This window comes from Micrasema longulum, unplaced genomic scaffold (genome assembly GCF_059751315.1).
Source record: "Micrasema longulum isolate JH-2025_06_02 unplaced genomic scaffold, ASM5975131v1 h1tg002347l, whole genome shotgun sequence".
Classification (NCBI taxonomy): Eukaryota; Metazoa; Arthropoda; class Insecta; order Trichoptera; family Brachycentridae; genus Micrasema; species Micrasema longulum.
Window position 1 is genome coordinate 29,174 of NW_028279497.1, and position 15,987 is coordinate 45,160.

General features: G+C 29.1%; 1 protein-coding gene across 3 annotated transcripts; it reads right to left on the reverse strand.

The window, feature by feature from the left end:
* Positions 1-1,621: 1,621 nt before the first annotated feature.
* LOC148272383 (uncharacterized) lies at positions 1,622-9,345 on the reverse strand. 3 transcript variants are annotated; one of them, XM_088240117.1, is made up of 4 exons: positions 9,135-9,299; positions 6,965-7,133; positions 5,873-6,055; positions 1,622-1,692 (listed from the first exon to the last, which is right to left on the reverse strand). In XM_088240117.1, exons 1-3 carry the CDS (start codon positions 9,267-9,269, stop codon positions 5,904-5,906), a joined length of 456 nt encoding a protein of 151 aa, XP_088096243.1. In that variant the 5' UTR covers positions 9,270-9,299; the 3' UTR covers positions 1,622-1,692; positions 5,873-5,903. The 3 variants fall into 3 exon arrangements, with proteins under 3 accessions (XP_088096243.1, XP_088096241.1, XP_088096240.1); XM_088240115.1 differs by lacking the exon at positions 1,622-1,692 and having other exon boundaries at positions 4,530-6,055; positions 9,135-9,345; XM_088240114.1 differs by lacking the exons at positions 1,622-1,692; positions 5,873-6,055 and adding an exon at positions 6,303-6,597.
* Between the last annotated feature and the right edge of the window lie 6,642 nt (positions 9,346-15,987).

Sequence of the window (15,987 nt, forward strand, 5' to 3'; positions counted from 1 at the left end):
GAATTTAATTTTGTTAGGTAAACCGAACCAAGATAGATGCAAGTTGTAATAAAAGTTATATGCTTTTAAAACACGAAGAAAATTTATTTTAAAATAGTTTCAGTGGTTTTTTCCCAGTCAATGTCTGTCTTTCTTGTTATTAGTTCTATTCTTATGCTCTTTCTTATCCAAAAAGATTAAGTGTAGTATTGGCATCTTTTTTACTCATAAATTATTCTTTGCAAAGCAAAGATAAATATTTTTTTAAATTAAAATGCAGCATATTTACAAAATTTACTTTCCAATTCCGGTGTGAAAATGCCCGTTTAAAGGTTACAGAAAATATAACTTCAACATTTAAATAAATAAATAAAAGAGATATGTCAAGTCTTGTATGCTATGTAAACTTGTGTAACATTACAGCTACAAGAGTTAAAATTATGAAATTATTGTTGATAAAACGGGTATGGCAATATTAAATACTTTGCATGTAATAAACTTGTATGTGTGCATGCACGTTCAGTTGTCTGTCATTGTTTCCAAACAAAATAAATAACCAAATTTCCTGTACAGAGCTCAAGATGAAAAAACTACACCTTTTTTCAACAAAGTTTGAGTATGCCAAAATGCTTGCAGACTAGCTGGATTTCCTCCTTATGGAGTTATTCATATTTAAATTTATTACAACAGAGAGGAAAAATATTTTTTAGAAGGTAATATGGAAGTCTAGGCATTTACAGGGCTTATGACCTATCATTGGCTGGTTTAAGTGGCCACTTTACACACTGTGTAACATTCACCATTCTGCCCATGTTTGAACATCCACATTTCCTCAACACTTCTATCTGTTGACTTTTGTTAAGTAAAAAAGCTGAAACCTTTATCACGTGGGTGAGATTCATCCGGCTGAACCAAATCACCTACTAGGCAACGCTTGAAAACAATTTGCCAATTTTTATACTGCTTCTTTTACCAGGTAGTTAATTCAACAATGTTTGAGTATGTCCAAATTCTTGATGGATGAATACATATACATAATAAATAAATACATAATAAACACCAAATCAATCAATTATCATTATCATTTGAACCAAATCACCTACTAGGCCATGCCTGAAAACAATTTTCCAATTTTTATAATTCTTCTTTTACCAGGTAGTTAATTTAACAATGTTATGTTGTGTCCAAATGCTGAATCTCATCCGCATAATGAAGGTTTCAGCTCTTTTACTTTACAAAAGTCAACAGATGGAAGAGTTGAGGAAATGTAGATGTTCAAACATGGACAGAATGGTAAATATTAGCCAGTGTGTAAAATGGCCACTTAAACCAGCCAATGACAGGTCATTAGCTCTGTAAATACCAAGACTTCCATATTCCCTTCTCAAAAATGTTTTCCTTCTCTGTTTAAATAAATTTAAATACTCCTTTTTCCATTCACCCCCAGTTTTCTCGATTCCATCTGATTTTATCTATAAGCATTGTGTTTTATTCAGGAAAAACAATTCGAAAAAGCATTCCCCAGAGATTTTTACTGCTTGTAGGAGGTAATACACGAGACCAGGTGTCGCCTCTCACTTCCTATACGCGAGTAAACAAACATTCACAACAACGCTCATAACAGGGGGAAGAAAAACATGATTTGGTGTTATTATGTTTATTACTTATTGGAAAATCGAGACGATGAGATACCACGGATGCATCACCGCACGGCTAGAAAAAAATATAACTTTTATAAGCAGTTTTAAAAAATCACCTACACGCCTGTATTTTTTTTTTCTAGCTTTTACTTAAATATCTTGCTAGAAATAAGTATCATTTATTTATTAATCTCACCGCATTTAAATAAAATTTTATTCTGTTTACTAGGATCAGTAACCCTACCCTTCCTAAGACCATCAAAAATATAAATTTGTTATTTTAGTGACCGACAAATGTTTTAACTTCTGTTTTGGTCAGTTTCGGCTAATAGTTGGCTTTATTTTATAAATTTATTCCATAAATAAGTATACACATATAATACCAGGGAATCTATATAAAACGAGTGGCTTAGAAAATGAATACGCAGCGTCCTCTGGTTCGGATCGTTTCCATCTAATATAGCTGAGCCTGTTCTAAGATGGAGATTTTTTGTGTTTGAAACTATAAATAGTTCAATATGAATATACCAATAACCAAAAAAAACTAAAACTATTATAAATGCAAAGCTAATCAAATGTAAGAATTAAACAATCATTACTATATAAATATAAAGTAAATAATGGTATAGGTATTATGAATACATAATGTTATTCAAATATAAATTATTTAATAAAATATATAATGGAAAAAAAAACAATGCATAATAATGTAATACGTAAGAATATTTTATTTATTTATTCACACTCTTTATCAAAATACAATTCCATGTTCACTTTGCCCAGCTAACAAGGGTACATACCCCGTTCCAAGCTAGGCAATTACATTTTAATATATTATAATTGTTAACAAATTTATATAGAGCACAGACAAACAAAATATAAACTTATTCGGATACACATTTTGATTCATATACATACAGACCTACACATATATACACACATATATAAATATACACATATATACACATGTACATACACACACACGTACATACACCCATGCGCATACACATACATACATTAAATGACATAAAAACATAGACAATTTATTTATGTGAAACTTCATGGTTGTCATCTATAAATATATATTTTTTTAAATTATTCCTTATTTTTTATATCTTATTTTTGACATCCAGTAAGGTTCTCCGATCCGTGGCATGCATCAACTTTTCTGACTCCCTACGACCAATGTCATGAAAGAGCGAGGTCAACACCTTCCGTAACTTGACAACACTCCCGTCTTTCCACGATTCTGGCAAAAGGTTATGGACCTTTTTGCCTACGTTATAGTGTTGTCTCGATGCTAGAAGAGAGTTGACCCCTTCACTTAGTATCAGATCCCTATTAGAGTATCTTGTATTATGGTTGTGGTTGACGCTTGGGTAAATGTCTCTCTTTATGTGTGTAACCACTAAATATATATCATGTCTACCAATTATGTAAAGTAATACGTTTTACGAGTAATATCCATAAGTATTTCATTTACAGGGCTTATGACATAAAGCTCTTGAGGTGAATTGCTCAAAGCTAGAGCTTTTAAAATTATTCAGTATAAATAAATGCCGAGTGATAGAGTTGAAAGGGTTTAAAATATGCAACCAGGATAATTAGTTTACGTAGTAAAGTAGGTATATAAATTCGTATTGAAATATTCATGCGAAAATCATTAAATTTAATTGGAGGATATGATTGAATTCAAATAAAATAAAAATAACTCTGCCACTAAATTACACGTGGAAAAACCAAATATAATAGAGTACGGGGAATGTTATTAGAGATTTGTTATAAAATGTATGTAGGACTGTTGGTACTACTCACGTGCAAACTAAGTAATTTATTTTATTTGTTTTTTTTTTCCATACACATATTATTTACACATATTATTTAAAGAAATATAATTACAAAAATACAATGAAGAAAATACATCATGAAATGTAATATTATTATTTGTATTATTTACATGAATTTTAGTTAGGTTTTGATATAAACAAGCTAATAATAGTTTTTTTCTATCCAGAGATTATTTTCATAAACAATCATTTTCATCACACAAACACGCACAATACTTTTTAGATCATTTTTTAGTTTTATACAATAAATATTTGCGTTATAACGATTAACACCAATAATTCCATTTTGGGAAGAATTTTACTTTGACGAAAAACTCACCAATGACGTTTACAAACTTTTATCTATGTAACCGTTTAATAAGCTTTATAATTACAATATTTTGAGTTTGTCCAATGTTTGTAGACAATAGACTGGATTTCACACCCTTAGGTGTAATTACGATTTTTTTTCTTCAATTCTTCCATCTCGAGAGTCTCGAAGTCTCGAGAGTCTCGAAGAGTCGAAGAAATATGTTTTTTCAAACATAGACAAAATGGTAAATGTTACACAGTGTGTAACATTTACCATTTTGTCTATGTTTTCATAAATATTTTGATAAAACGAGTATTATATATTTTATACTGTATAAAGTCGTCGCTTTATTTTAGTATAATTAAGTCAATCTATATTATTAGATGAAAGGCTCTACTATTTTCATGTTTACATTTTTTTATAGTTTCTATTTAAAATCATTAAACCAGTACATCTGTTTGAACTACAAATAAATAAAATTGAAAAAAATCTATGACGTAAACCACCCTTAAGCTATAAGTAAGGTATCTGTAAAAAAAATATTTACAATGAAACAATCTCTTCAATTAGATAATGCTCTCTTTACACTACTAAATCATACTATTTTTCCGTAGAGGTAGGTGGCGAGGATATAACGCCGCATCCGTCCATCCTGACATACATTCCAGCTTCTTCCACTTTCATAATACATCTTGTCATGCATACCCTCGATTGTCCCTTCTTTTGGCATGCCCAGACAAGCAGTTTTGGTGTTAACTAAATTAAAAAATGTATTTTGAAATAATCTTTATTATCACACCATTTTTTTTACAAATAATATAGATAATAAATATAAAACTAAGAAACACATAAAAGTAGTAAAAATATTTATCATTACAAGGATACAAATAATATAATTTTTTTTTACAGAAATTTGTTCAAAATCTGTGTAAACCACATTAATTTACATTTAGACCTCGACTGGTTTTATATGGCTCTCTCGTTTATTCTTCTTTTCTTTCAATGTTTCATTAACAAAATAATTTATAATCATCATTTGCCCTACAGTCGGCAGTGGATCATGGCCTCCTTTAACATTCGTCATCATCCCTCTCTCTCCTGGCATGCACTCCACCAGTTCCTGATGCCAATAGCATCCACATCTCGCTGCACTCCATCCAGTTATCGGAGTTTGGATGGTCTACCACCGATACGTCTACCTTGGGGCTTTGTATGAAGTAATATAATACTTCCACTTCATATGGTAAAAATGCAGTCATCAATAGACTTCATCCTCTAGGCAATAAGTACCAAGACGTTGGTGACTCATTGCAAGTTAAGATTAGTTTATATAGGACGGCCCTTCACCTGTATTTCATGGGTAGGAGAAAGAAGCCAGTACCTAATAGTTCTAGATTACATTTTTTTTTATCATGTAGTATTCTTCAAAATTGTTTAAATTTCTTTCTTAATGTTTTTTTTTCTTTTCTTTTCTTGATTTTATTTAAAAGTACAAAATTTTTCTCTTTTTATTTTTTTTTGTCAGTATGTATTTATATGTATATTTATATTAGTTACCTAAGTAGTAGTTTTAAATAATAATACATGTTATTTATAAAAAAAAAATCTTCGTTTAGTGTTATTCAAAATCGTTTTAATTTTTTTTTTTAATATTTGTTGCTTTCATAGTTTTTTTTTCTTTTTTTTTTACAGGTTCAACATATTTCTATCACCAAATATTTAATTTTTCAAGTATTTTTATAACTAGAAATATTATTTTTAAACCGTGTATCTTTTTTTTTGACTCCTTAATTTGTAAATAACTGTTAAGTAATAATTTATTTTAAATACCATATTTTACTTATTTCACTTACATGTATGTATTTTATTACATGCAACTCTATTTCAATAAAATAAAATAAATAAAATGTAAGTACGTATATTACGACAATGCGGAAGTTACATAGAAACCGGCAGAGGTATAACTATAAATTAATTTGGTCGGTAAAAATGTATTAACAAGTAAATGTAAAAATGACATACCACAAAGCAAAAAATTCTAAAAAAAAATATTTTATAAAGATACGTTTTTTCTTATCTATTGTATATATATTTTTAATTTTTCCAAACAATACCTCTTATTTCAAAGTAAACACTGTTGTAAATTTAATGCTGTTTGACGGGAGTTTTTCTTATTTCGCCTCCTTTTGTCAAAACGCATTTGGCAAAATTAAGAGCAAATTTACATTTGTCGGTTTCTTTTGCGCTAGCTTCAGAACATTGGTGAATCAATTCCTGGGCCATATTTATTTCAGTACCTGAGAAAGAAAAACATTCAGGTAATTAATAAACAGTTTATATTCTAGTCACCGTCATGGCTGTAGGATACAATTTAAAAATAAATAAAAAAAACAATTTAATAAGTATTATAATAATCGATAGCTAGGGAATTTAACGAAAAGAAAATTATTGTTCTAGCGGCTTTTATACACATCATAGAAATTTTTCATTTAAAATAATGTTATTAAATTATATATTATGACTGTGACTATAAATCTGTGCAAGACTATGTGGTACGCAAAAAGTCAAATCCGGTTTTATTGGACCAATATGATATTTATTTTTAAAAAATATTCAAGGCGTTAAATTTGGGCCAGAAATCCTCGAGCGATGGCTCGTTTTTAGGAAGCGATATTATACAATAATAGCAAGAATATTTGTCTCTTAAATGTAGTTTCACTGATATTAATAATGTCCTCCAAAGTGGTCATGTTCAGCTCCTCAATGTTCTTCCGATCGGCATGACCAGAGGCAGGTTGGTTCTTGAAGCCGGGAGGTAAAACAGTGTCAGCGATATCTTCTAAAATTAATTCATTACAAAATACTAACAAAATTGTTTGGAAATAAGTCATCTCTTTAACCGATCTTGAGATTTTAAATGCCATATGCTTCATTAAGTAAAAAATATATGCTTCATAAATATAATAAAAAGTATATTTATGAATAGTATATTTTACTAGGACCTCGAATTTGGGTCGCGAGTTGACGTCCTCTTAATCGAAATTGAGCAAACAAGGGTGTGTTAGTATGTGTTTTCATATTAAAAGATGATGCGCCCTGGCTTTAAAGGCCAACTGATAAAGGCCCAGAAGCCCTATTAAAATTAACCCGAACGGTCATCATAATTCATAAAAAAAGTTTTTCATAAACAATTGTAAAATAATTACCACTAGTGGCAAACTTCTTAACGTCTTCCATAACTTTGGCTTCATCCACGACGTTATTGGTAAAGAATCCCATATTTGTGTAGATACAAGACAAACTACACCCATCGCCTCCCCCCATTGCCATAATATTGGTAAGATGGACTTGACCATTCTCTTCTTTTAAGCCTAGCTAAAAGTTTATATTTGATTCATTATTAAAAAATATAAAATAATAATACGCCAGTGCTCCGACCAGCCCTGAACAAAATTACCATAGAGTTAAAACTTTGTCAATTTTGTAATTGAAGTTGAAGTGCTGCGAGTCAACAAATAATTTTAAAATAAAGCATTATATTTGTTTCACGAATTTACCATTAATAACGAAGAAATCATAGAAATAAGTTTCAGAAGCATTAAAATATGCATTTATTAATATTACAAAAAGACAACTACTGTCAGCTCCAGGCGAATTTATAAATAAAAGAATGAGCGAGGACATAAAGTAGCAACTATTAATATATACAAATAATACCTTAATAAATAGTGCATATGTAATTACGATACAAAAATGGTATTATAAGCGTGTACGCCGAGCATTCAAACTTCATAGTATGTAGGTTTTAGACTCTAGCCCGGAATACATAAAAAATGTACCAATGTAATGAAAGTAATTGGTAGAAACCAATTTTCTTTTAGTTAAACGTCAATCTGTGTATACATATAATACTGCATAAGTGAAAATAAATTCGAAATTCTCAGACCTGATAACAGAAAACCCCAATCTTTACATTTTTGGTGACAATTTGTCTTTCTTGGGTAAATCGTGTATTTTTCATTTGATCTCAATGTACATAATAATATTTATAATGTAAATATTTGAATATGAGGATCGTTTATTCAAATTTGAGGTTTATTTTAAAGTTTAAAACCAGTATCCAGACGCATCGAGTACTTGAAAAAAACTCACCAAAACACGCTAAAAACCGGCTTTAAAAATCTCAGTTTTATTGTTATATTAAAACCAGGTATTTTGTATCGTGTATATTAATCACAAGTTTAAATGGTTTATATTATGTGCTAATGAAATATAAAAAAAATTTAAAACTTTGGAAAAATTAGATTACTTTTAAACTGAGAGGAAAGGTGTAAATAAAGATTGTTCACGCGATTCGACGTGAATCACAAAAAAAACTCTCAACAGAAAAAAAAAATTTCAAGCGAATATCGTGATTTTTAAAAAAGGATCTTCAATTGTAAAAAACCCGTTAAGGTTATATATTATAACGTCGAATCACGTTATGTCTCGTCTGGTTCATAAAGTCATCGTTCATCATGTTATTTTTCATGTTGATTTTAAGTTTACATTCACATGTCCTAGGCGTAAGCTATTTGGATAATTTGTTTGTTAACTTCCAATATTTTTGTTTCTATCCTATTCTCTTTGCTAGTGTATTAATCGTACCAATTTATTTAACATCACTTTTGTAAAGCCGTTACAGTATTAAAATAATCAAGTCGATGAAACGGAAATAAAAAAATAATTTCATTTCATTTTCATATCATTTCATTTCATTTTTTTGCACCACAACAAGCCAGGAGGGCCAATTACAGTGGTGAATTACATTACAGAACAACCAGGCTTGAGAAAAATGTCATTTTAATTTTTGTGTTCTCACCCTGAATTGAACCCGGAACCTTCCGTGCGTGAGTCAAGCGTCTTGACCACTACACTACGGAGGCTGCTTTTAAAGTCCTTTAAGATATCTATTTATGAACAAAAGTTATTAATAATAATATATCAATAATAATCAACTCATTTATTGACGGTAAAAATTAGCTGGAGTTGTTCTCCATTTTGTTCTGCGAGTTCTAGAACTAACTATCACACGCACTTGCCTATCTTCACAGATATGGTAATCAGTGTGAGGATAAAGCTGATATTTGGATCAGGACTCAAAAGCAATAAATTAATTTAAAAAAAAATTTTCTCGCAATAAATTCTTACACGTTTCTCATGATTAAATTTGTGTTTCGCTTTTTCAAATTGATATTCATATATGTATATTTTTTTAAAAATGATAGTTTCGTTTTTTTTTTATGTTTAATGTTTATGTTAAAGGCAATTGATTCCATTTATCTAAAATATATGTGACATCCCTTTTATTAACATTCATTACAACTTTTATCAAACCTCGGCTTTGCATTTTCCATAGGCATTTTCAAGGCGGGGATAAACCTGTTGTTCAGCGGGATTCCCCTGTCCATTTGAACTTTTAAAATGAATTACTGCTATGCATGCAAATAAAACACACACATAAAAGCTCATCTTGCTTTTTTAAAAAAAAAATACACTTGAACGACTCTGTGACGACTATTCAGCTCGATTACAAATGAAAACTGGCGGTCGGCTTCGACGAATAATCAGTTTTTATATGGAACGTAATTTGCAGTAAATTGCTGAAATACGCCTTTGTCAAAAAAAAGTGTTAATGTCATGTCATGATTTTTTTAAATGTAATTGCGTTATTATTTATATTTAAAAAGTGTCAATCTAAATCGGAAGATAAATAAATAAATGGAAAAACATATCTATTATTAAAGAGACGTTTAATTCGTTTCAAATTGCTAGATTATTTTGGTATTATTTGTTTAGTTATAAACATATTTTTTGTAGGTATTATTAAAATTTCTATGTTAACTTATATTTGATATATTATGGCGTGGAAACACGAACAACAGGGGTTAAATAACGCAATATGGTAGATGAATAAAAAATGTCGTGCTGGAGATGGATGCTAAAAATATCATGGGCAGCAAGACGCACCATTACCTCCATTTTTTAGGAAATGAAGCTGATAGACAGACTCTCAATCATATGCCTAAGACGGGTTCTCCGATATTTTGGTTACCTCGCAAGGAGACAGAAAGATTGCCTGGAGAAGCTCGTTGTGGTCGGCAGTGCAGAGGGAAGAAGAGGACGATGGAGGTCTTCCGTGCGCTGGTCGGACCAGATAAAAACTTCAACAGGCACTTCGTCTGTGACAGCTTTCAGAAATTCAGGTTGTTGTGAAAGTGGAGGGTTGCAGTCATGATTGTACGATATGATTGTCATGATTTTCAGCAGTGAGAGACCGACTACGAATAAGATATTAGTATATGAAACGTTATTTTATAATTATTTATACAAACTATGGCTTGCTTGCACCAAGTCCTGGGTGTTCTGTGATGTAATTCACCACTGCGATTGGGACTCCTGGCCTGTTGTGATAAAAAAAAAAGTCCCGATTATGTCACATTGTAAATTCGAGACAAGGTATTTACTTTTTTAGCCAAAATCTTTCTAGACCAATCACTTAAATAAACCGGGGCCTCAACGAGGAACTTCAGCCCTACAGGAAATTGAATACAATAAATGTTTTCTTGCGCGCGGTAAAAAATGGGGCGTTAAGTTGTACGGTAGTTTCCTGAAAATGTACGAAAAAAATTACATAAAACATTTGAATAAAAATGAACTACTTTGAATGACGTCACTTGTTATGAATCAACCTATGATATAAGAGCCATGGAAGATATCCGGGTTGTTTGCCATAGATGGATTAATTGGAAAAACTGAATGAGAATAAGCGAAAAACAACCTCTGACGTCAAACGCGGAGTTATTTTAAAAATGCAAAACTTTAAAAAATCTTAGCGCTGATAACACCTACAATATACGAAAATTAAATTTTTAAAAAAATTGACTTAGTATAGTCTATTAATAAGTAAAAAACAAAAAAAAAACCGAACCTCCTCATTACAGTGGAAAGTTAACATTTATGTTAAATTTTATCTACAGAGTAAAATGAAGTTTTCTGTAAGATAAAGAGAACATGCATACATTTTTTTCTTCTTAACATGTTCAATAATAGGTTACCGATGAAGATAATTTAAATGTTCAAATATACTCATTTTCGTAAAATATTGGTTTTTCTTTATAGACAGCGAAGATAACTCTGTTAACTTCCCATTGTAATCGGGGCCCTGGTCGTGTCACGGGGTTTTAGTTATGATTTAATTTTATTTCCAAGCTGTAAGTTTCTTTATTTGTACAGTTTAATTTTAATTTGACATATTTTTAAAACGTCGTGAGCAATTACACCTCGCATATATTTTATGACTATAAACGTTTATAAAAATACCTTTTTAACATTGTTGGACCATCGATAACATACCTTAATTATTCATAAATTATCCTTATAAAGATGGATTGCCAAAAAATAATATATGTATACCTACATACATCAGCCTCGCGGTGTAGTGATCCGTGCGTTTGCCTACCATGCAAGAGGTATTGGGTTCGATTCCCGCCACGATTGACATGAAATATTTATTTAAACATGTGTTTTTATACACAAATATTTCATAGTTCCTGAACCGGCACCTGAAGCGTAAGACTGATCATCTTACCTTTATGTAACAAAAATGATCAAGTTACGCTGCGATTAATGTACCGATGCAGTGCCGTATGCACTATTACGTGTGGAAAGGGATCGATGATTTCATAAGTTTATTTAATAAATTATTCTTATTTAAATAATATCCTTAAAAAACATTGTTATTTAACACAAAAAATTGCACAACCAGACGCCATTTTGAGTCAGTAATCCTTGAGAATTTTTGACAAAAAAACAATCATTAAAATCTGCCAAAAAAATACGTTTGCGGCTTTAGCAGTCAAATAATATACTAAATAGTTGTTCATAAGTATTTCCGGTGCGAAAAAAGTCATTAACAATGTTAAAAAAAATACCGGAAGTTTAAATATTTTATACATTTTTATAAAGTTGCATAAAGGTAAAAGTTGGTATAAAGTTGTGAATAATCTTTTTGATGTTCCTGATTTGATCAAATGTATCTATTTTAATGTGCCTAATAGGCCAGGCCAATGAGACATAATATGACTTAAGATAAACTATTGTATTATTAAAAATAAAAAAAATGTTTGCGTTTGATTTACCCTAATATTTCATTTTAACCGCCATTTTTAACGATTTGTAGAAAGGAAAATTATAAATTTTTAATCAAGTTGGGGTAGAGTGGGATCTGAACCGTAAACTTTTGAGCCGTGCGTCCGAGACACTAGCCACGGGACCAAGACCCGATATTGTATATCATATTAATACATCTAAGTCAAATTCACACATTTATTCTCCGTTCCCGAGAATTTACTCTCTCGGGAACAAATACACCAAAGACCAAAAAATTGATATATTTGCCATAACTTTATCAAATTTCAAGAGCCAATTATCATTTAAAAAATTGAATAGTATTTTTAGTTTCTAGAATTTTTATATTTGCAATAGTATAGAAAAAGTAGATGAAGAAATAATACATACCAGAGACAACAATGAAGAATTTTTCTTGAAAGAAATAACTGAGAATGGCCTTAAAGTAATTCTTAAAAACAAAAGATCGAAACCATGCACAGATGGGTTTACCATTAAAATACTAAGACATGCTTTGCCAATAATTGGTAAATACTTAGTTGATGTAATTAATCAATCTTCAAAAACAGGAACATGGAAAACATCAATAGTTTTCGCAATACCAAAAAACAAGCTTACTAAAAAAGCCGAGGAATTCCGACCCATCAACACACTTTCAAAATATGAACAACTGATGGAATTTCTTGTAAAAAATCAATCTATTAAATTTCTGGACAAAATGAATATAACTATTGAAGAGTAATCTGGATTCAGTCATTTCTGTAAAACGGTTCTTAATACATTAATTGATGATTGGAAAGAAGAGATTGACGAAAATAATAATGTATTAGCGGATTTTTAGATTTTAAAGAGCATTTGAGACTATTGATAAAACAAGAATATAAAAAAAAAATGGAATCAGATTAAATGCCTTAAATTGGTTTCAATGCTACTAACATAACATATTTCAAATTATGAATGTTCAAAATATTATTTCAGATTTAATCGAAAATAATTAAGGAGTACCCCAAAGCTTAGTGCTAGGACCTATATTGTTTATCAAATACATAAATGTCATCGGTGAATTTCTTAATTATTATTACATTCAATTTTTCGCAGATGATGCACTAGTTTACATATTAGGATATAATTATGATACAGTGATTAATAAAATTAATTACGATTTGGGAAATATATCAAAATGGTTAAAAGTGGATACATTAAAATTAAATATCGCAAAAACAAAATATATTAATACTGGGAGAAAAATATACTCCGGGGATACAGTATTAATACAAATATAAATTCTGTTGGTGAAATAAAGTATCTCAAAGTTGACTCAGATAGATATTTGAATTTCAAAGTACATTTTCAATAAGTAACAATTTTTCAATTTTTTTTTACATTTACGGGAAGATAACGAAATGTTAAAGATATAAAGAGAAGTGTTTTTATCCATAAAACATTCATATATCCACACAAAAATTACTGTTCTTCCATTTTTTTTATCTAATAAGGAGATTTATTAAAAATATACAAATTCTTCAAAATATGGACACGAGGATTATACTCAAAAGAAATATGTATTTTAATTAATAAAAAATGCACAAAAAATTGGCTTGCTCACAGAAAAGCAGCAAATAAAATATGATGGTATAATGTAGCAATTTTCAAACATAAAATATTTAAAGGGATGAATATTTATAAAAAAAAAACAAAACTGAACCAGCAATGTCGTTCATATGAAATAAGGGATAAAAAAAGATAATATTACCAATGAGGAGAAAAACAGAATCTCAAAACTGATTGTACAAGGGATTAAAGCTGTACAATGAGTAACTTGAAGAAATCAAAGATGTAGAAGGAATTAAATTATTTTTAATTAATTTGAAAAAACATGTTATTGAAAAATTTTGATAAAAAATAGTAATGTTAAAAAAAGTTTGTATTAGTTCATAAGATGTTATGAACTAACTCAATAAAGCATATAAAATATTTTTTTATGTACATATTATTTTTTCATTTTTGATTATATTTTTATATTTGTAAATTGTTTAAAACCTTTGTATATGTAAAAGCTCTTTGAGCGTTAAAAAAAAAATATGTGTACCCAGAGACGTCAGAGGATAAAGTAGTTTTAAATGTTTAAAAAATATCTAGACTAGTGTAATTCGACAGTGCTTTTAATTTAAGAAAATTTTAATTCAATCAGTATCGGCGAATGATAATATATCATCGTCATAACCATCATTCCCTTTCCGCTCCTTACGGTGCATAGGGCACTGTATTGGTACTACAATCGCAGTGTATCGTGATAAAAAAATAAATTGTTGCATGAAGATTAGGTGCTCAGTCTTACACTTCAGGTGCCAGGCCAGTCCTGTCTACATGTTTCGTCGCATTGGGAAATTGATGTATCTTTAGAAAAATTGTTTCACTTATTTTCATATTATTATAAATTCAATGTCATAAAATCAATGTCATAAATCACCCTTAAGCTAGATTTAAGGTATACCAAAAAATAAACTATTAAATAGGGCGATTCTCTCTTTATTCTGCTACATTATGTCATTTCCCCGTAGAGGTCGGCAGCGAGGGTAAAACGCCGCATCCATCCGCCCATCCTGCCATATTTTTCATTTTCTTCTACTTTCATAATACATCTTGTCATACAAACCCTCGATTGTTGCATCTATTGACATGACGGGACATGAAATTACGGTTTTAGCTAAATTAAAAAATTTGCTTTTATATCAACTTTATTATCACAGGAAGAAAAGAAATATCAACTGTAAAATATAAAACAATTGTTTTTTCAAAAACACAAAATAAACGTAAAAATATTTACTATTAAAAGTATGCAAGTAATATGTATTTGTTTACAGTTATTTATTCAAAATACATTAATTTTCAGTTAGACCTCGACCGGTTTCATCAAGTTCTCTTGTTTAATCAAAAACATTAGTCATCATAGTATGCCATATATATAACAAGAATAGAAAATATTCAAAACAAATTTATAAAGTACCTAAAATACAAATCTGGTATTTCTTATGTATAAACTCTCACTGCCTCCACCTATCATGGAATCACTTCTCTACAATACCGCAGAGTGTGTGCGGACCAACTACTGCTTCACAAAATTATGACAGGAATAGTTGACTTTACAGAACTACTTAGTTTACTAACAATACATGTGCCAGCCAGGATTTTTAGACGGTACCACCTGTTTCATGTACCAATGAGTAAAACATCATATGTTAAAAATGCTTTTTTTGTAGGACTTTTTCAGTGTACAATACAAAATTTAAAAATATAGATTACACAAACATCACTCTGTCAGATTTAAAATTTTCACTAAAAATGCATTATGTAACTTAGTAGACATTATAATAATAAATATGTATATCTCCCTTCCCCTCTTTATCCTCTCTTCAAGCATTCTTGTCCCAAACCCGCTCAATTTACAATAACTTGCTGTTCTTAAAAAAAATATAAAAAATTCTTTGACTATTGAAAAATATTTACGAGTACATGAAAATAACATTTTTATATATTTACACTTAAATGTATTTATTTAATATGTAATATATTTTCTTTACTAACTTTGTATACTTTGTGGAAATCTATTATTAGTTTTAGGTTTTTACACTATATATGTTTGTTTACTATAAATATGTATGTAGAACTGTTGATTTCCCAAATAAAATAAAATAAAATAAAATAAAATAAAATAAAATAAAATAAAATAAAATAAAATAAAATAAAATAAAATAAAATAAAATAAAATAAAATAAAATAAAATAAAATAAAATGAAATAAAATAAAATAAAATAAAATAAAATAAAATAAAATAAAATAAAATAAAATACAATAAAATAAAATAAAATAAAATAAAATAAAATAAAATAAAATAAAATAAAATAAAATAAAATCAAATAAAATAAAATAAAATAAAATAAAATAAAATAAAATAAAATAAAATAAAATAAAATGAAATAAATAAAAATAAAATAATAAAATATATAAAAAAATAAATTAAATTTCTTTTAAAAAATACATCTCTCTCTCCTGGCAAGCA

Coding starts and splice junctions, on each gene's coding strand:
- LOC148272383 (XM_088240114.1), bottom strand. CDS start 9,269: ATGAGCTTTTATGTGTGTGTTTTATTTGCATGCATAGCAGTAATTCAT. Junction 7,134..9,134: donor ATGGAAAATGCAAAGCCGAG/GTTTGATAAAAG, acceptor ATAAACTTTTAG/CTAGGCTTAAAAGAAGAGAA. Junction 6,598..6,964: donor TAAGAAGTTTGCCACTAGTG/GTAATTATTTTA, acceptor AATTAATTTTAG/AAGATATCGCTGACACTGTT.